Source organism: Grus americana, chromosome 3 (assembly GCF_028858705.1).
Source record: "Grus americana isolate bGruAme1 chromosome 3, bGruAme1.mat, whole genome shotgun sequence".
NCBI classification, from domain to species: domain Eukaryota; kingdom Metazoa; phylum Chordata; class Aves; order Gruiformes; family Gruidae; genus Grus; species Grus americana.
Window position 1 is genome coordinate 21,110,256 of NC_072854.1, and position 22,835 is coordinate 21,133,090.

The window sequence follows — 22,835 nt, forward strand, 5'->3', positions numbered from 1 at the left end:
TCTTTGCTATTGAAAGATGACTCCTCCTTTACACTTGATCCTCAGAGAGCTTGTCTTTGCATAGAAGTTAAGATATTTCAGTACTTCAAAAGAGTAGTCTGACATGAGTAGAAGTGTCACATTGTGGCAGAGCTATTTTTGTACTGCCTACATTAGGATTGTCTTTTGGCATCAGCAGGAGATCTGACAAAGAGCTGCCAGTTGCTGAATGAGACTCTATTAGGTAAAATAGCAAAATAAAATATATTAGGGTAAAGTGACACATAAAAGATAGGGTGCACTGTAAGAAAACAATTAATCTGTATCAGGAGCTCTTTAAGAACTAAAATTCTAAAAGAAATTATTCAAAATGGTATGCAAACGTGTACGACAAAGGACATCTATAAGAGTAGCACGAATAGGCACAGATGAAGTAAGAATGACTAAGGTGCAGGAAGAGTTGCTAAAGTCAAAAAACAATTATCAGCACAAACAAAATCTAAAAATGTGTGGAGGTAAAAAGTGAACAATGGGAAGTATTGCTTACATACTTAGTAATAGGTCAGGTAAGAATGCTGACATTTCTTTATGCCGACAGTATTAGCAAGAAGGTCCCTTGTGACCACATATCTAGCAATTAATTTATGTACAGAGATGATAGCGTAGGACAGAATAGGAAATTAATAGTTTGACTATCTGGAGAAGCAATTGAACTTAGACTCAGCAAGAACTCAAGAAATTAACCCATAAGTAGATAAGGGATTATCTGAAATAATCTCTGAACCCGTAGTGATTATCTTCAGGTACTCCTGGAGAATGGGGGGAGACACTCTACAGAGGTGAAGTGCAGAAACAGGAAAAAGCTCTGAGGAATTACAGATCCATTCCCTAACATAAATTTCAGAAGTATGATAAGAAAAGAATCATTTTGTGAAATGATAGTATTAAGGTAATAAAAAGCATTCAAAATGGATTTTCAAGAAGCCTAATCAAAGGCCTTGCCCGGAGCACCGTGGGTGCCAAACAGTCTGTGTCCCCTGGCTGCCCAGAGGCAGGGAACGCTCTCCAGCCTCACAGTTCACGTCTTGAAAAATGGTTTGCAATAAAAGGGATTCTCACTGACTATTACATGTCCTGTTCCGATGATCAGTAATTAAAATAATGCTCTGGCCAGACCTTTCCAGTTGTACCACAGGCTGCACACCTGACAAAACCCGTAAAGCGTTAAGTCCAAGCAAAAAGTTTACTCACTTATATGAACACCAGATGGACTACTTTGTTTACAGAAGTCACTATTGGGATAGATAAGGGAGAAGACCAATGCAAGTACTCAGTATATAATAAAATATTGCTGCAGACAAGTCACAACACAGTGAAGATGCTATGTCAGGGCACATGCTACTGCACATAGTTCATTTGAAAAAAACAGGCTAGAACCCTACGACCAATAAAACCTGCTTGCATTTATAGCCACTTTTTATTGTCTTATTCACCTATATCCTTGGAGTGGCTTTTATTCAGTGGATTTCTTTAGAAAGCAAAAGAATTGGGCTTAGTAACTACAAACTGGAATTGCTCTAAAAATATTACCATATGCTTCTGCTATTCACACAGAACGAATTATGAAATTTCATGAATAATTTACATTGCTTTCTTATCAAATAGTAATACCCTGTAAATCATGTACATCACTAAATGGAGAATAGAGAATAGAGAATATTTATAAAGAATGCATCATAAACAAAAATGTTTGATTTTGTCAAAGACACTGCTTAAGCAATTGAATATTTTAAAAGAATTAACATAATAAATGAACTACTGTGATCAAATGTGATTCCAAGTAACTTCTGAAGACCAGAAAAATAAATTCAATTTATAGTCTGTTTTGACCAAAGATTTATGTGAAATCCAAAACAAATTCTACACAATATAATCTGAAGAACTAGGCAACAGTTAACCTGGAGTACAAGGCATAAATTAAAGACATGCTACTAAATCATAATTTATAAAAGAAGTTATAGCCTGAGCACATCTAAAGAAAAAAAGATTAAAAACCTGCACAGGCAATTCTTCCCAGGACAGCAATGCTCTTATGTTTTCATCATTGATTTCTACCATTTCAAAAAGACTGAAATACATTTTCAATATTGTACATTATTGGGTTCCCTCTTTAACTTTATGATTCATTCCAGAATCTTCAATAGTTTTCAGTTGTTCTTTCTTGGAATAATAATGTGCTGTCCAAATAATAATTTTCTGTTTCTCCAGGGATTATTTAATACTTCTGCTTGTGATAGCAAATGCTACTGCTGAATTTACAGGAGTAACTTAAAACAGCATAAGTACCTTTATACTTCTAGGGAGAAAGATGGAATAATATGACCTTAAATAAATCAACTCCTAGACAACTCAGAGAGGTAAAAATGCTGTCTCCCAATAAGCCTCTACAAGTCACACTTCACTAGCTACAAAATTTCCACATGCCTACTTCAAAATCAACAAATACTAATTTCAAGCACATTTTAATTAGAAAAATGTAAAAATGAAATATTTGGTCGTATCTAAAGCTCTGTGAAATGACCAGAAATGATAAATACTTTGCCTTAAAAAGTCTTTAAAATAATAAATGCAATCTGATTTTCTACTACTCTCTGTTCTATAATAACACTGCAAGTCTTGAAAACTTCTTGATACTTTTGATTGACCAGACAACCTTTCCCTGCTCTTTCCTTTCTCCTTTTCCTCCCCATACACATGCGTTTTATATATTGTATCTTAAATGTGAATTATTTTCTACCCTTGGAAAATTAGAAATAATTTTACAATAGCACAGACAAGAAAATATGCAGAAAGTAACATACATTTTGAAGTGTCAAATCACTGATGTTAGTTGATATTGCTCTCAGCCAGTCAGCACTCTCCTGGGCTGTATAAAACTGAAGTATCCCAGTACTAACTCCATCGAGTGCCAGCACTTCAAATGCATTAGATCTGCAGTAAGAAGAAATATATCCGTAAAGGAAGATACGTCAATTTTCTGAAACTGCCCAATATTTCTCAGTGTTCAAGTGATTTTTACACCTTTTGACAAGTTTTGAGTCTTAACTTTACAAATCAAAAGAAAGGCAACAAAAAGAAGGATAATAATGGGCAGTACCAGGAGCAACACATACAGTAAGTACTTTCTCTACCAGCATATATATGTGTGCTGGTCATTTACCTCCCCTGAGTATACATAGTATGTTCATAATTACTGAACTTAAGGTAGTGTATTCAGGAAGTATGCATTAGATCTTTTTGAACAAACATAATTTTTTAAACCAAAATGACTATTTTCTTTATTGCATTTTGGTTTCATTTACTAGGAAGTAGCAAAGTAGCAAAGAACTGTCTTCCCTAGCTTTAATTTCTTGGATTCCTATACTTTTCTACATAACATTCTAAGCAATGTTTCCTTTAAGCTCTTTTATGACACAGGAATTTCAAAAATGTACTTAGAAGTTTCTTTAAATAATTTTTGAATGTAGGGTGCTTTCTCAAAACAGCATTGACACACACTAATGTGCAATTGCATTTTATTCATTTGTTATGCATTTTTAATGTGTTTATAGCAACTTTATTCTGCAAAAGCCAATGCTTTCCTCACTACCTGCAGTAGGTTAGGCACTGTGTATGTACCTCTGAAATCCCCCAGATTTGGATGCCAGTGGGATATGCTTTTTTAACTATGAGATTTTTCAATAGGAACAACAAAAGTTCATTAAGTAGTGGCATGGAAGTACACTGGTCTACATTTGAAACATGTGACATGCATTGGTTTCAGCAACTAAACTTCAGAAAGTGACGTAGATTATTTAAGTGCCCATGAGTGTCACTAGAATTAGATTTTAGTCACATAGTATTGTGAATGACAGTTATAATTATCTGAATGATTGTGCATATGTTTGGTTTGTATATAATATGGAGAATATCACTGCTAACTTCTACATTTACAAATTAGATATTTTTACTTACATGCTATATTGCTTTTTTTTTTGGTACTAATCTAAAAGAAAGCAAACTACTGAATCAAGAATACTGCTCTGTGAACTTGCTGGGCTTTCCTGGGATTCTCTGATCTAAAGTGAAGCCCTCTACTGCTTAATTTATGATATATATCAACATGAGCATTCAAAGTGACACATAGAGGTTAATAGGCAGTTATTAATTCATGACTTACTGAAAAAGTTATTAACCTAACATTTGTCATTTGTAGGGAGTTTGATGGTGAACATGAATACTGAACTCTATATGCTTGCTAAAAAGGTCATATAAAATACCCATCACACACAGTGTTAACAAGACAAAACTTCCTAATAGATGTATATACATTAACTGATATGCTTTACTGTTAAAAGAGTTGTAAAGCATTATATTAGCTGTTCACAAAAAAAACGTTCTTGGTCTGAAGACTTAAAAATATATTGGCCGATTCCCTTGTTTTCCATTCATGATTGAATTATCATGTCAACTACTAAAACCTGGTGGCAGTGGCACAATTCTGTGTCACTTTCATTTCAGTAAATCTGCTTCACCTCTTCAGAAAGAAAGGTCAAAACAAATCCTTTTACTGTCTTCAAGTAAACTGAGTGAAATAATCACCTCTCAAGCATACTGTTCCTTTTACCTAAGACTCTGATGAAGATGCCAACAGTCCTGCAATGGAATGACTTACGGTATGATCTCTTCAACATCCCACTGAGACACTGACGATCTGTCATCCCCTACGCATTGATATACAGTGGAGCATGGAAACAGACTTAATTGGGTACCGTGAAGAAGAACCATTCACAATGCCTGACTTCTTACTTAGATATCAAATTCAAATTTCAAAGCTAAGATGCTAGAATCCTTACACAGACAGAGAGGACAATCCAGAGCATTTGACAGAGACAAGAAATAGTACGTGGTCTCCACTGAATCCACAGGATGCCTGGATACTAACTCAGCTTCCGTAGATGCATAAAGGCATGGAGTGTGAACGCCTTATCCAAGCGGCACAAAGTTATACATGTGGCTGATGAAAGATCACAGAAGGAAACTCCTCAGCTAACAACTAATGCAACTAATGCAACTAACACAGGCGATCAAGATTAAAAAATAACAAGTTTTATTACAAAAACGAACCAATCTTTTATCATTTGAAACATGGGGCTGGCAATAGTACAGATTACACTAAAATTCCTGCTGTTCTTTATCTTATTAAAATATGGTGATCAGTTACAAAAGACAGTTAACAAGATTCAAACAAATGAATGTAGAGATCTGAACACTTCACTGACTTTCTGTCTCACTTTCATGGTGAAATGATGAATGGACCTGCATTCCTGGTCTCTTTTAGGTTTTGTTTTCTGTGTCAATTTCTTTTAATAAAATAAACAGTCTTTGTGAGAATGGCAGTCAGAATAAGCAATTGGCATTGGTAGACTTAAACTCTCTCCCTGACACTGACACTTTTAAACCATTAATATAAATTAATATTAATAAAGAATATTTTGCTGTACAAAAAGTTAACTACTATAGAGGTGTTAAATCCAAAGGCTCTTCTAAGAGAAAATGTATTTTCAGTGCCAGCTGAAATGGGAAAAACTGAATTTTTATTTTACTGGAGGCTAAGAATTTCAGCAAAACATGTTTTAAGATTTTCAGTATCTGAGGCACGCGAAACCATCTTTCCATTAGACTTATCTCAATGTTGTATTGTATTTCCTTAATAAAAACCTCGATGCTTGTCTGACAGGAGCTGCTTTACCTGAAGTTTACTACCATGCTGATACAGACAGACAGATTTGATCAGCTTTGCATCTTCCCAGGTCCTAAATCAATCTTCCTTCCTGTTTGTATAAATTTTGATGTATGACTTGAGGTTTTATTGCTTTCTTACAGCATTTTCTAGTGGCTTATTTACAGTACTATATGGCCCTCTTTCTAGAATATTTATTTAGCCTGATGTTTAGCTGATTATGGGTGGATCTGAATGGAAACCCCCCCAAAAAAGAATTATCTGAATTACTTACTCTCTTTGAAATTCTGCGTTTGTATTGTAAATGACATATAGCCTCATATCTTAAAAAACGTTCAAATTTGCTTATTTAATTGGACTATTAACAGAAACCATGTAGCTAAAAAGCACATGTTTATATTTAAGCATATAAAGCTCTGTAGCCTAAGTATATGAATGACAGGCAGCAGACCCAAGGTGGAACATGGCATATTTCAATTCAACATTAGATTTTTTTTATTATTTTTCCCCACAAAGGTGATCAAATACTGGCACAGGTTGCTCAGCGAGGCTGTGGAATCTCCATCCTAGGAAGTGTTCAGGAACTGACAGGAGATGGCCCCGAGCAATATGTTCTCATTAGACATGCTCTGAGCGGGGAGATGGACTAAGTGACTTCCAGGATCCCCTCCAGCCTGAATTATTCAACGATTCTACAAGTGAGTCATGCTAAACTCAGGAACTATTTTGTTTTATCATAAGCAAGTGCACAAGATAGGTGAACTGGATACTTCTCTGGAGATGCTTATTTCTCTCCATTGACTCCAAAGTGAGTCCAAGGATTTAGCAAATTCATAGGTGAATGACTATTAGAAGTCTACAGTCAGATGAGATGAATCTCATCCATTAAACTTCAATCCCACAAAGATTTTTAGCATGTGAATGGTGTCACAGCATTTAGGTGGAATGTTATTTTGCCTTGAGTTACTGACATGCAGATGTCTATTTTGATTCAGAGCACAAGTCACCTGTTAATTATACTCAGGAATTACATTAAAATATTAGTAAATAGAAATTAGCAAATCAAACAGATTGGTTTCATCATCTGATTGAATGCATTGGCAAAATAATTATTATCAAAGTTAAAAATGCTTCAGCTGTATTTTATGTCTTAATGCAAGTATTTAAAATTTATTTCAATCACTACAATAATAAAGATGCATGTTATTTTCTAATTGCTCCTTAAGCACAATGGAAGTGTGCGGGAGAGGTTAAATTTTTCAATGGGAAATGACTCAACTGTATTTCATAGTATCCCTTGCGGGAAGACTGGATTTATCTTAATGATGTCTTCAGAGCTGATTTGATATGTCAATGGCTTCAATTTCCAGTATAATATATAAGTGTCTCTAGGAATTTTTTATACATACTGGAGATGGCTAACAAAATCTACATTTGGAAAATAATTATTGGACTGCCTGCCACAGTACTGCCATTCAGATTCAGTTTCAAGCTCTATGTCTTTTGGCATGAGGAGAGTCTATAGCTTACGACAACAAATCTCCGTCATGACTACAGAGATCATCAGTGACATTATGTTTAAATTATTTGCAAAAGATTACTTCTTCAAGATGTTCAATTCTGCACACCATTTATATATCCAATTTACACCGTCTATGAAATTCAGACATGTTTGTTAGGGAAAAATAGATATCCCTGTGCTTGACTAACACTTAGTAATGTGGTAGATTTCTTTGAAATCTAAATATGCTCTGCTTTCAGAAGAGCAATATAGCTTGACCATATAATTATTATTATTAGTGACAAAACAATGCAAATAAGTTTTTTTCCCATAACACTCCTCTGAAAAGATGTATTACTTGAACAAATAGGTACTTTGTAAAATAACAGTGATAAAGCTAAGTAATGAGCATCACAGACTTCAACATATTCAGCTCGCTCCAGAATTTGCTTTCTTTTTTGGTGTCAAAAGTTAGTGGGAAGCAAGCAGGTCTGCTGCAGAAACTCAATGCTATATATCCTGAGGCATTTACTGAAGACATCTGGGGATAGACTCTTGCTGAGCTAATCCTATTGGATTAGAATTTAGTGTGTTGTCAACAAGCAGAAGACAAAATAAGTCTCAACTTTTCCAGAAACAAACAAAAAGCAATAATTCTTTCAATTCAGTGGTAATATTAATATGAACAATTCCCTGAGAGTAATAATCTGTTTATCTTTTTGGGGGGACAGGATTTATTTTGCCTTTTCTCCTGCTTGCTGGCCATATGCCATGGTGTGATCCACCATTTTATCTTCTAAGGGATGCTATTTAAGAGAAAAAACAAGAGTGAAGAGGTGTCACATCAAATTTCCAGAGCAACACATTATCTTTGGGGGAAAGCAGAAATGGTTCCTGAGTACACGCATCCTGAGAAGAATGAAAGTACTTCATTTTCGCTTGTGTACCTAGTTGCAGTACAGATTTTAAAACTAGAAGCTATCATGAGGATGAAGATTCAAAAAATAAACCAGTTCACACTCCATATGTCAGCTTCATGCTACTGAACAGAACTAAAGGGATGTATTTAAGCATATGAATATATTGTCCTAGAGGCAAAGAAACAGAAATTTCCTTAGTTTTCATGTCACCGATTTTTGATACACTTTTAGATTGCAAGTATAGTGAATCCAAAAGTATGTCTAATTTCTGGCCAAAACATTTTATGTCACTTCTCACATAAGAAAAGGTACTGAAGTGGTCTCAGTCTTTGAGAATCAATATTCAGTGCTGATCTTTTTTTCTGTGTGGCATAGCTCCTGTCTAGCTTCTTTTTCCTGCCTATACCTCGTTTTTTCCCTGATTTAGCAGCTTATTCTAGCCAAGGATAAGTGGCTAGAATTGTGAAGAGGTCTGCAGAATGCCTGGTCGCTTCTCAGGTATCTTTCTGTTTACAGTCTGTTGAGCAGATCTTATTCTGTAGCTTGCATTTACCTGATCCCTTGCAATTGATTTCCAGAATGTCTTGCTGCTTGAGCAGAATTGTGACAAATGTACTAGAAACACTTATTTTAATGATGCTTTTAAAGAAAAAATACACATAGCAGTCTTCAGGCAGTCCTTAAAAAACTGTACATGGCACAACTTTTTTAAAAAATCCACTGATTTCATGGCTTATTCTTTTTACATATCACCTGAACAATGTAGTAAAAACCAGTAAGTCATTCTGTGCCTTGTATTCCTAAAGGCATAACAAAGTGCTTGCCAGAGTGCTCCAAAGATCAACAAATTCAGAACAAAGGTTATAGAATGGACTCCATGTAGGCAGATGTCAAGTTAGTTTTAGTGCTTTGTAACTACAGTCAAGAAATCAACATTGCCCACAGTGAAATATATAAATTTTATGACAAGGCTATCAGGTCTAAAAGCCACTGAAAATAAATGCCACTTTCCCACTCTATGCAGAATGGGAAAAAAAAAGAAGTTAAAATTCCTTAAGTGCGAAAGGAAACCCCAGTTGCCAAATCCTCAAATACTACAGCTAAAGGAACACCAAGTGACAGTACAATACCTTTTGAAAAAACAGAAAATTTCCAATAGAAAATCTTATGTCTTAATTTGCATAACCAGAATTGTACATAGATTCTAGATGGGGCTATAGTAGTGTTTGTATAATTGTTTTAATGCTTCTTACTTCTGGAAAGTGTTTCTCCTGCTATACTCTAAAACATCAACTTCTCCTTTATATGTCTGCAGGACGGCGGTTTTTCAGAGCTATTCTCTGCTTAATTACTGTATCCTGTCTGCCTTCCTCTGCTGCCATCTATCAAAAGAGTTCACCAGGCTCCCATGAAAAAACTATTTCATAGTTGGTTTTTTTTGTAGTAACAATCCTTAATGCCATCCCTCTGCACTTTGAACTATTATGTTGCATCCCATTTCCAGTAATTCCATCCTTTCATAACATATTGTGCTCTTCTTCTGTACTGATGATGCTGATTCTGTGTCACCAATGATCTCAATCAGCGTACTGTTTTCTGCATCATCAGTCAAATAGCCCCTAAGGCACACTATTAATAACATCCCTCCAAACCTATACTTTCTTTTTCATCTTACCTTTTGTCAGATGTTAATCTCTCTGCCACTGTTTCCCACCCTATTGCTCTATATTAGTTTGATTGTGATATCTTTCAGGTACATACTCGTTCTTTTTATCCTCATGTTCAGCATAATCGTTACTGAAAACTGTGAGCAAATACTCATTCAGGTTTTGTAACTCAGAGATATTGTGTTTAATTCCTATACCTTTCTCAAAATAGTTTATTTCATTTCTTACTTTCCAATTTATTTATCTAATTAAAGGCATTTTGGTAACTCATTGAAATGTTAAAAAGGAAAATAGAATCCTTCACAAAGATTTTGTTAAGAAACCAGTGAGTCAATTAAAAAAACACCCCCAAATAAAGAAATAAAAACCCCCTCATTTAAAAAAAATTCACACAATAGTCTGTAGTAATTGCAGTGGCCAGAATATCAAGAAATAGAAAACAACTACTGAATCTAATTAAGTTGTTTTGTAATTGGGTCATAGCTACATGGGCCCGTAGTTACTGGGCCTGACTTAGTTCCACTCCACTCATTTTTTCAATTTCATTTCCATCTTCCAAATAAGCAATTTTTTTTTCAGTCTCTAAACTCATAATGTTCAAGAAGTTATACCTTCACTAAAAGCTCCAGTCAATACAGCAAATAAAAATGATTATATTGTACTGTCAGTACTTGCTGTAAGGACTAAAAATACTTATCTATGCATTTTTCCAAATAAGGATTTAGACATTCCATAAGAAAAATGAAAGATGATAAATTAATGAACTACATTCTCTACCTTCTATCAGACTACCTATCTTTACTTTTCTATCTTAAAAATAAAACCACCCTGAACTATATCATGAACTGCAAATTCCTTTGGGTGAGAAAGACTTACTGATCTCATTATTTCTCTGTTAAACTTACATCACATTTAGTGACCAACTCTATCCTCAACAGTCAAAAAACGTTTTCATTACCAGCTAGCAATTAAGAGTATTCACATGAACGGAGTTTTATATATTACCTTACCTCTTACAGAGAAAAATGACATTGATGGATTGCTGAGAAATGTAGAAAGATAGAAGTAGTGGTTCTATATTATAAAGGCAAGTGAATAAAAAAGTTGATGAACTAATAAGTAATCAAAAAGACTAATCAGCATGCTGCAGAGAAATATTCAGATAGACTCCAATCATATCAACAATATGAAATACATTAATAAAAGGTGATTTCAGTAGTTAATACAACGTTTCTCTTCCATTGAGAAGAGGAATGACATCTAATACATTTCTTATCTTTCCTTTAAAGTATTCTGGGGAGTTTTTTTGCTTTTGTTTTGTGATACAGACAAGCATACTTCACAGTTTCACTCTTTAGTCATTCCTCTGTACGTACAAGGAAGGAAAAAAATCTATCCCATTCTCTCTTTTTTCTGTTAATATGTATAGTACTGACACAATCTAAAATCTATGAAAAATATACTCTTGTGTCATAAAGTCACCAATCTTAAGACTTCCTGGGAAAAATAAAATGAAAAGTCAAGTGAAATGAAAAGTCAAAGGTAACTTCTTTCTCTTATAATGAAAAAAGAATAACAATCAAACAGATACAGGTGTTCCTGGCCATCTCATGACACAAGAGCTAAAAGTATGCCCTTTTTTGCCAAAGTTACTGGAAAACTCAAGTGAAGTACATAGGATATTAAACTGCATACTTTAACCACAAAGGAAATAATATAGACTAATCTGATTAGATTAGACTACATTTGATCTAAACCACACTAAAAGTATACTATAGTCTAGCAGACAACTCTAGCTATGTAACGTTTCTAATTGAAAAATGATCAAAAATATTGAGTAAGATGCTGACATGGCATACATTGTCATACTCTATTTTTTAAAAATAAAGGCAAAAAAATGGTGTCCTTCAGTAATATATCAGACTCTGTTCAATCTTACAACAATCTTTTTCTTGTTCCTAAGGTTATTTGAAAATCAGAGCTTACTTACACCACCAGAAAAAGAATGCTGAAAGTATGAAATGATCTTGAATATGATGGAGAAGAAAAGTGAATGAGGTCAGAAGGGCCATCCACACTGGTTGACAGCAGCTTAGCACATCAGAATGGCAAGAGTAGTTGGACTTACAGATACTACACATAGAATATACAATACTATGTATTAAAACAATTAGTCTGTGATTGATTTTTAGTAACAAAAGTATGCTAAGTCTGCTGTAGCCAACTGCAAGAAAAAGCAGGCTTTCTATCAGGGAAAAAAAGGATTGAAGAAAGTGCATCGAAGGGTTGAAGAGAGTGTGCATTACCTATGAGTGGATAGACAGCAAAATAATCATACAGGCTTCAATATCCTTTCACGAGCCACAGACTTTGCATAGTTACAAGGCAATGTCAAAAGCCAAAGCAATACAGACAATTTTGATGGTAAGGGTGATACAGACCTCTCGGAATTTAATTCAGACAGGAAGTAGGGGAAAAGACCTTTCATACAGTCCATCTAGCTGAAGAGATGGCACACAGCTGTGTATGTTACACTACAGAAGATAGTTCCAATACTTCAACAATGCAGACATAAAAAGTAATCTGGCTGTTCTGGTGCCAGTGCCCCTTCTCAAGACCAACTGAGGTAACTCAGAGGATAAAATACAATGAAGAGTTGTAACAAAACAAAGTTATAACGAAGAACACGAGGGAGACAAAAAGTTACAAGGATGGCATATAGACTTATGGACTCATTTAACAGTGAAAAAGCAGGCATGCTGTCTACCAATGTACACAAATAGGCTCCAGGTAAATATTCAGAGAATGGCAAAATTAGTAAAGTGGTGAGAAGGATCCATGATGCGTTCAGAGGAATTGTCATGGACTCATTCAAATGACTTTAGACTGATGTCTGAAATCTGAAAGGGAGCAGAGATGTGTAGATATGGTTGAAAGGAGGATTGTTATCTAGACTGATGCCACCATTCATACTTGTAATTGCTTGTAGGTGTTATTCCATGCAAAGCAGACACTTGATTTTAAAGAGCAATTACTGAAGACAAATGTTGGAATTTATGCTTATATGAACATGGGGAAATGTAAAAGAGAGGACAGAAGTGGAATAATAGTAAAAATATGTACATGTATTTCAGAGAAGGAGAAAATAGGATAAGAGTGGTATCCCTCAGGCAAAAATACACATCTTCTGTAAAAACATGGGAAACACCTCATCCACAGTTAATCTCAAGGTGGTATTCCTTTAATGCTCATATAGATATTTTTGTTGGTTTGCCAAAATAAGCAAGAAGCATTTAGTAGAACTAAAGTATCGTGGGATTGTATAGGGTTTATGGAATGATTTCATCTTCCTTTAGTGTTTACAACAAAAAGGAAAAAAAACCAACACTTGTAATAAAGGAGTGCTGTGTATCCTAAGTATATATGGGAGTGAGATGCATCACAAGAGAGTATGTCTCTCCAAGACTGAAACTGAAAGAATTAAGCTCCTCAATCCCTATGAGAAAAATATATCTGTGATGGACTGATCCCAGGCCAGCAGCTAAGCATCCACACTGCCACTCACCCTCCCACCCCTCTCCAGCGGGACAGCAGAGAGAATAGGAAGAGTAAGAAAAATTGTGGGTTGAAGTAAAGATTAGATAAAGTTTAATAAGCAAAGGGAAGACGGAAAAAAAACCCCTACAAACCAACTCACAACAAAACAAGTGATGCAAAGGCAACCACTCACCACATCTCACAAACAGAATGATGCCCACTCAGTCTGCAAGCAATGACTAGCTCCCCACAAACTCCTTCTTCTCAGTTTTTATTGCTGAGCATGACATTACATGGCATGGAATATCCCTTTGGTCAGCTCAGGTCAGTGGCCCAGGTTTTGCCCCCTCCCAACTTCTTGTCCACCCCCAGCCTACTGGTTGAGTGGGAGCAGAGCAGGAAAAAGAGAAAGCCTTGATGTTGTGAAAGCGCCGCTGGTGTTATTAACATCATTGTTTTAGTCACAAACCAAAACACAGCACCATATTGGCTACTATGAAGAAAATTAACTCCATCTCTGCCGGACCCAGAAAAATATCAGAAGGTGTTTTACTTCAAAGAACTCTCAAAATGCACACGCTACTGTTTGGACATCCCTTGGGATTGCTCCATCTAATGCATACAGTGCACAGAACAAGAGTGAAACTGCTTCAAACTGTCAGGGTGATAACTAAACTCAGAGGTTTAAATGTTCTATCTTCTTCCAATTATCCTTTAAATTTAAGAACATTGATGATAAGTTGATGTCTAAATGTGCACACAGAGATTTGTTCACTTAATTCACAGGAGAACTTCTAAGCTTTGAATGGTTGGAGGCTTGTGATAGATTGGAAAGCATCAGACCACATAAACTGGTCAGGTGAAGTAGGAAGGAAGAAAGCGGTGGAGGAAGTGATGAAAGACTAAATAAAATGGAATTAAGAGTTCAGACAAAGACTGTGGAAGAACCTAAAACTTTTCTAGACAATTTATTATTATTCACATTATTAACACTAAGTCTGGGAGAGGAGTTACCAACTGATTTAGGAGACTAATTGCCTTAAGTAAAAAATGGCATAACTGTCCTACTAGAAAAATAATGTTTTTCAGGTCATTTTCAGGAAAAACCTAACAAAGCTGGGATGGATCAAGAAAGGTTTACACATGAATTTCTGGTATCTTCTGGTAGCAGGTGACCTGCTAATAGTACCTCTACTGATGCTTCAACAGATATTCCAATTCTCTCATTAACAAGAATTAGAAGTAAATAAATATAGGGCAACCCATAAAGAAAATGGAAAATAACAACAGTGAATGAACTCCTATTCTCATAGATATGGAGAACTGTAGACTATTTGGACCACAACTACTGACAGATTTGAGGCAGTCCTACCACAAGGAATGGTTTGCAGAAAACAGCTGATGCATGCTGTGATGTGTTAAACCTTTCTCAAGCACATTATTTATTGAAGCTTTATTAAACTTCAGTTTTGCTTTCATCTTTCCTGAAGTCCACGAAAATCACCTCTGACACTCTATTCTATGGCTCCTTTATGAACCATTACTTAGGTCTCTGAGATGCAAAAAAGATTCTATGATCAAAAATACAACATTTTGTACCATGTACGTTGCCAAAATCTCTTGGTAATATGAATTTCTATATGACAATCATATGCAGCATAGTCATAATGATTGTGCACTATGTTATCATTTGTAAAGAAAAAAGGAGAGTTAATTGACAATATTAGAATTTGGGAATATAGAAGTATTCTATTAGAGATACAGAATGAAATGTAGTACCTTAGAAATTAATTCAAGTAATGCCAAGCTTAACCTCTGTACTAGCTGCTGATGCTAAAACTCAATTCCCACATACAACAGATTATATTTATTGTCCTTCTTTTACTTTATCTTTCATAATTGCCATACATGCCATTAATCTGAAGAGAAGATGGACTTCATAGTTTTTAATAAGAAGGCTTTCATATCTCCACTCAAAGAATTCTTATAGATCCACAGCAAAATATTAGGTACAGCTAGCTAACCCAGTGCTTCCCCTTTTAGATTACAAACCTTAATTTATCTGTTCCAGCTTTGTACCTCGAGATTCGAGCCATTGACAGAGGAACTGATAAGGTGTCTAGCCAGCGCTTCTCGTATTTTGGTTCATTAGCTATGGGTGAAGAAGGTGATGATGGAGCCTGTGCAGAATAAATGAGAATCAGTAAGTGCAGTTTATCAGACAATATAGTGAAAAAAACATGAATATGCATCTCTTGCTCTGCTTGGCTCAGAAGTGAATAATCATAGCAATAAAACTATTCAAGAAACTCAGGATTTAGTAGAGAAATAAAAAGAAGCATTCATGTAGAAAGGAATGCTACCTATCTTGATATTATGCTTGTGACAATTTCAGTATTACCTTAACATTAAATATATTTATATTTTTGTTAATATTTATAACTGACAATAAAAAGGAAATAGTTTTTAATCATAAATGTCTGGAATTTTCTCTAAATGTAACATAAAATACATTTTTGGTTTAAATTAATTTGGTCTGTGCAACTCTACATACTTCAAACAATCATCAGAAAAAAAGACACAAATAATATCCTAATGTAAAGACCACACTAGAAAATGCTGGGTTTGTATTTGTGCATTGTGACTTTTATCCATAATGTTATTTAATAGCAGATTTAAAATTCTGATATCTGTTTATCACTATCCATACACGGACTGATGAATTTTGAAATTTCATCTTTTAAGTTTTCCTTCAAATGCTTTTACTAGAAAAGCAAGATTGTTGATACTAACAGTAAAGGACATTCAGATCTCAGAATAGTGAAAATATAATATATACATACAGCTATTGATAGGGTCTACTCAAAACTAGCCTAGAGCTTATACACAGACTTTCAGCCTGCTCATACAGGTAGCATCTTATGTATTGCAACGAAATAGTACATGAAGGCACCAGGAAGGAAACATGATAAAAAGAAAATATTTATGAAATTTTAGAAGTTGTCACAGAACCACTAGTACTAAAACATTCAGGAAACTGCAGAGAGATATACATCTTAGTTGAAATACACTTGCAGAATGTGAAGTTTGTTCCTTGTGAAATAATATCCAGAGGTTTACATCATTGTATCAATGACTGAAAGTACAGAACTATGCTCAAATTGTTAAAAAAGATGGTAACTGGTTTTGTTTGCAAATGATTTCAAAATAATGTTTACAGGCAAAAATCAATTAAATTAGAAACAAATTAGAAAATGCTGGAAACCACTGCTCAGTGTACCAACTGAGATTTATGAGCATGATTACGATCTTAAAAAAAATGCTTATTAAATAAACAATAGAATGAGCTTCTTACAACAATAGGAGCTTCTTACAGAATGCATAAAAATGATAAATTGAAAGGTTTGCATTGGTATTTATATCTCTGCACTACTGCGACAGCTGAGCATTTCACTCTTTTATAAAGATAGCAATACTATTTACAGAGGCAGCTAAAAAGGATTCACAGACATAGATATTTAGGTCAAAGTTAGGTGTTCATGCTGGCTCTGAACCAAAAGTATTTGTCCCACGTTGTACAGAGAACTTTCCAGTAGAGAAGGGAGTTGAAAGTTGGTTATTTTTATACAAGCTGTAAATATGCACTGGGTAGTACTTACAAAAGCAAATAAACCACAGAATGACCCACCTTCAGCTCTGTTATGCCCAGGTGTTCGAAAGCCATAAAACTTACTCAAAGAGCATTCTGGTAATTGTTTTTTCTATTTCTTTTTCTTGCTCATAAGGATTTAGGGTTACTTTTTTTCCCCCTAAAGCTTTTTCTTACAGTCGGCAAGGGCCTATCTTTCTATTTACTTCTTTAAATAAATCAAAATAGCGATATTCACATTCTAACAGGACGACCGAGAGTGATTGAGGGACACTTTTCTAGTAAATGAAAAATTTGTAATGAAATTGCCACAGTTGGTAACACTAAAGAATCTTTTAGACTGTAATCTCTTTGGGGAAAGGAATTTCATTTATAGTATTTGCAATCCCTAGAACAATCCAGCTTTCATTTGATTGAGATCTTCTGGTGTTGTTGCAGTATGAATATTTCATAATCAAGTCCATAGACTAATTCTATTTCATAGAATCAGACACAAAAGGCTAAGGTGTCTCCAAAGCTTAGTATAAATTTAATAATATCATAGTGAAGAATCACATGCATATTTTAGAATTCTGTACAAATTAAAGTAATTGACAGAACCACATGCAATCTGAAGTTGAAAATGATCAACATAATCTAACATGCCTGTCTGGAAACTGAAATGTCTACGAATAAAGCAGAAGGTAGCTTATTACAGTCAAATATGATTACTAAATTTAAATCCAAGAATCAGAAAATAAAGGAACATAAAAATTCCTGCAGCACCTTCACCTATTGTTCCCATCCTCTCAACTCTCAAGATACAGAAAATATCCAGACAATTTAAACATAAAAATCTGTCTTTTTCTTGTGAACTATTAGCTGTACTTCTTTTAGTGGGATGTTGAACAATATTCTGTAATAGTCTAGGTGATTTAAGAGTATTTGGCAGCAAAAAATTCATGAGTGGGTCACTCTGGCAATTTAATGTTTCCATTTAGTCCCTTACACTTCAATCAAATCCTTTAGTAGGATACCAGCATAAAGAAAAAATATCTCAAGGTGAGTAAAGATCAGAATTTTAGAAAATCTACATCACAGCTATTCATTACATTCATGAATTGAAAGGGAAAAAATGGCCATAACCACTTGGTCAAAATCTATTAACTCCAAAGTTATGATACTACAGTATAGAAATATTCCTTCCCAAATGCTAAGCTGTTACAACTGATGTAAATTCCTAAAGAAAATGTGGCTTCTCCAGACAATTTCAAAGTTCTAATATTTGAAAAACACAATAGAAAGAGTAATTTATTCCCCCCCCACCCCCTCCGCCCCCGGTTCTGGACTACTTATACCTGCAGAAACCCTACTGCGCATGATCGGAACATTAATGACCAAGAACGGGAACAGGATACAAAAGGGGTCAGACTGGTCCAAGATTCAAAGGTCTGTTTCTTACTAAGCCATATTCTACTGACCAGTGTATGGTAGAGCATAAAGTTGGACTGACCCCTGTTTATCTTCTTAAGGACAAAAGAGGGCATATATATGGCCATAAAAACATTGCATAGAAATGAAATACTATCATAGGACCAGCAGTTCATTTTGTTCAGTTTGCCCTATAATCTATTAACACTTCAATCTGAGACAGATCCTTTGATGTATCCCCTTCAAAACACATGGATAAAAATAACAAACTGGGGAAGAAGCAAGTCAACGCAACTTTTGCAAACACAGGTCACACCTCACAAATCTGTTAGAATTGTCCAAAACTGTTGATTAATATGAGAGAAGCAATTGCTAAGGCTTACTTGGGTTTCCAAAAACCTTTTGTCCCTCACAAAAGGTTCTTAATTAATTTGCTGTGAAATAAGGTGAAATCCTCACACAAATTAATAATTAGCTAAAATATAGCAAGCAAACCACAGCAGTTAAGAACCAGTTTTCACTGTGGAGAGAGACTATCAGTGGACTCCCACCATTACATATGTTGTTCAATATATTGATGAATGATCTGGACAAGATAGTGAACACCAGACCGACCAAGTTTACTACGCACAAGTAATGAAGGACGATAAAAAGAAAATGAAACTGCAAAGAGCTGCAGAACAAGCTCATGATACCAAATGACTGAGAGATAAAAGGAGTGCTAAAAATATAGTAGATAAATGTATAGTGATGCAGATGAGGAAAGACAATATTAACTTTCCCCAGACTGTAACGGGATATGAACAGGCGATTAAAACTCAAAAATAAGATCTTGCTGTGCTGGGAAAAGCAGATGTTGAAAGAAATGGAACTGTTTCCATGCAAATAACAATTAAGTAAACAAAGATTCATTAGTCTGGAAAAGCAGCAGCTGAAGGAATTATATGACAAAGGTATGTAAAAAAATAAATAACAGAGAAAGGGATTAGGAAACAGTAGTTCACTTGCCCTTTTCATGCAAGAAGTAGGAGTATCAATTAGAAGTAAAAGACAAAAGGATAAAAACAAAGAATGTATTTCTCTATAAAACAAGGTCTGGCTCAGGAAGCCCCTATGCCAGAAATCATTGGAGGTTCAGGAAATATACCCTATAAATAATTTTACATATTTCCTCTAGTTTTGTATTCTCTTGAGGGCTTCTGCTGAGAACAAGCTATTTGGCTAGATGGTCCTTTGGTCTGACCCAGTGTACTGAGCTGGCTGACCTTCAAGCCTTCTGTCTACTAAACAGCTGCTGCTGCTCATGTTTAAAACACTCCACACAGTTCCTCCAAAGCACTAAAAAAAATTTGGCTGTTTAGAGATCATCTCTGCAATCACAGCTTTTATCCTCTGGTTCATTTCACACCTTTGGCTTTCTGCTGAGACCGCCAACAATGTTGCCAATTAATGCAAATTTGTTGGTAACACCTGTCCATTAAGAAATGGATTGAACACAAAAATCTCATTTTTGACAGAACACTGAACAAGAATCAGGTTGTAATGACACATAATCACTACCCACCTGGGACAGCTGTGTAGTGTTGACCTGGAGGAGGGTCTGATTCTGTATCCCATTAGCAATCATTGACCTATGAAGGACAATGTAGGCAAGTGCTTTGTTGCTTTTTTAAATGACTATATAACAACTCATTATGGGGCAACCAAGAAGTCTTCCCAGAAGAGGAAAGAGTCCCGAAAGTCCTCCACTAAGTGGAAGACCTAATCAGACTTGTTTCTATAATTAAGTTTCCACTAAGAACATAGGAAGGAAGGCAAAATATCACAGCTGGCTGGGACTGTCAATTTTTTTGTCTTTTTGTGACATATGATTTGCAGAGCTTGGGAAACTCAATTATTTTACCTTTTTTAAAAAAAACTGATTGATTCTAAATCTCTGCAAGAAAAATGTCATGTCCTCAGAAAGAAATGTTTCTGAATCCTCCCTAGTAATTTAATTTGCAATTTCTGCTAGGGCCGCACCTTGAAAGCAGCCACAGTGATATTTTAGGTCACCATATCACTCTTTTGTAAAAACGTGGACTTCAGGCAGGTTGAAGCTGAGTTAATTCACTTTTGGAGTCAGAAATACTCAGGGTCATATTACTCAGCATGCTTAAGCTTGCTTTTAAATATACTTTTCATTTCATATTACAAATACTATCTGGTTTGCAGAAAGGCAAGTCTTGCAAAGTCTTCATAGTGGATGTAGATGAAGGACTATATCTGGAGCAGCAATGTATCTATTGCAAACATTCTCATACCACAGTTAAGCAAAGAGGTAACAATAATTGCTACAGTTTATTCTTAGGAGACTAAACTAATTAGTATAAATGATTTCTTCCCTTTGCTACCACGATGCCTTGCTGTTGTCACCAGCACTGCGAAATAAAGGGAGCACAGAACTTCTTGTGAATAACTGAGCTTTCAACTGTAAATGTAACGAGTGCAAGTGATTTCACAAAAGACTTAATTGTGTTCTATAAGATTTCGATTTTCTATCAAAACTTAATTTTTGCAGTTGTTTGACAAATTACATGTTTGAAAGTTTCAAAAGACTAGCAAGATATACAGTCGTAAACTTAACTTTCAATGAATTTATTTTAATCTATATTAAGTAATAAATTCATGAATTTTTATTTTGGTGAAGACTGAAAGGTAAAGCAATCTAAAAGGAAATAAAAGGTTAGCAAACGTGACGCCCGTCTACAAGATGGGGGATCACAAGTGATGTTCCCCAGGGCTCAGTACTGGGGCCAGTTCTCTTTGATATCTTTATAAATGATCTGGATGAGGGGATCGAGGGCACTCTCGGTATGTTTGTAGATGACATCAAGTTGTGCGGGAATGTTGATCTGCTTCAGGGTAGGAAGGCTCTACAGAGGGATCTGGACAGGCTGGATCGAATGGCCAAGGCCAAGTGTACGAGGTTCCACAAGATTCAGTGCCACGTCCTGCACTTGGGTCACAACAACCCCATGCAATGCTACAGGCTTGGGGAAGAGCGGCTGGAATGCTGCCTGGAGGAAGAGGACCTGGGTGTGCTGGTTGACAACCAGCTGAATATGAGCCAGCATTGTGCCCAGGTGGCCAAGAAGGCCAACAGCATCCTGGCTTGTATCAGCAATAGTGTGGCCAGCAGGACTAGGGAAGTGATTGTCCCCTGTACTCAGCACTGGTGAGGCTGCACCTCGAGTGCTGTGTTCAGTTTTGGGCCCCTCACTACAAGAAAGACATTGAGGTGCTGGAGCGTGTCCAGAGAAGAGCAATGAAGCTGCTGAAGGGTCTGGAGCACCAGTCTTGTGACGAGTGGCTGAGGGACCTGGGGTTGTTCAGCCTGGAGAAAAGGAAACTGAGGGGAGACCTTATCGCTCTCTACAACTACGTGAAAGGAGGTTGTAGCCAGGTGGGTGTTGGTCTCTTCTCCCAAGTAACAAGCGATAGGGCAAGAGGAAATGGCCTCAAGTTGTGCCAGGGGAGGTTTAGACTGGATATTAGGAAAAACTTCTTCACCAAAAGGGTTATCAACCATTGGAACAGGCTGCCCAGGGATGTAGTTGAGTCACCATCCCTGGAGGGATTTAAATATGTGTAGATGTGGTGCTTAGGGACATGGTTTAGTGGTGGATTTGGTCATATCAGGTTAACATCATGTTGAACTTGATGAACTTAAGGGTGTTTTCCAACCTAAATGATTCGATGATTCTACAGTTCTATGAAATAAGGATCAACAGTGATACCCATTAGGAAAAAATACAACCTTTCACTGATCATTGGGAATTTATCAGTTTTTTGCTTTAGAGAATTTATTGTTTCAAAGTGTATCATTAAATTCTTGAGCCTGTTCTGTAAATTGGCATTTCTACCAAGCACATGTATATGTAAGAGGCATGACTAATTCTAGATTACTGCCTTTGTTGATACTTGTTCAAAAAGAGATGATTATGATGATGCTATTATATATGTCTGAAGGTATTTTTGCTATTTCTGCTTTATTGAGCATTGCTGAGAAGTTCTGAGAAGAATATAAAATATTTCTCTGTAAAATACATATATGAAGAAGCTAGCAACAGTAATACATTTGGTATTTATATATTGCAATATTTTCCTAGTAAAAACAATGCTCAGGTATAAATCATAGAATCACAGAATATCTCAAGTTGGAAGGGACCCATAAGAATCATTGAGTAAAACACTGCTCCTCGTAGGCCTATCTAAAACTAAGTCATATGATTAAGAGCATCATCCAGTTGCTCCTTGAACTCTGAAATGATAAAAAAGGCTTGCTATAGCTTCATTTCCTTAAGCTATAACTGAAAACATTAGCCAATAATTTTTAATGGTTTTGGTA

General features: G+C 35.6%; 1 protein-coding gene across 1 annotated transcript in view; it reads right to left on the reverse strand.

The window, feature by feature from the left end:
• Positions 1-22,835, reverse strand: part of SNTG2 (syntrophin gamma 2) — a 285,318-nt gene that overhangs the window by 62,260 nt on the left and 200,223 nt on the right. The window contains exons 9-10 of the mRNA XM_054822756.1: positions 15,439-15,566; positions 2,841-2,970 (exon numbers count right to left, since the gene is read on the reverse strand). Coding sequence (XP_054678731.1) covers positions 2,841-2,970; positions 15,439-15,566 — 258 coding nt within the window. The remainder of the gene's footprint in view (positions 1-2,840; positions 2,971-15,438; positions 15,567-22,835) is intronic.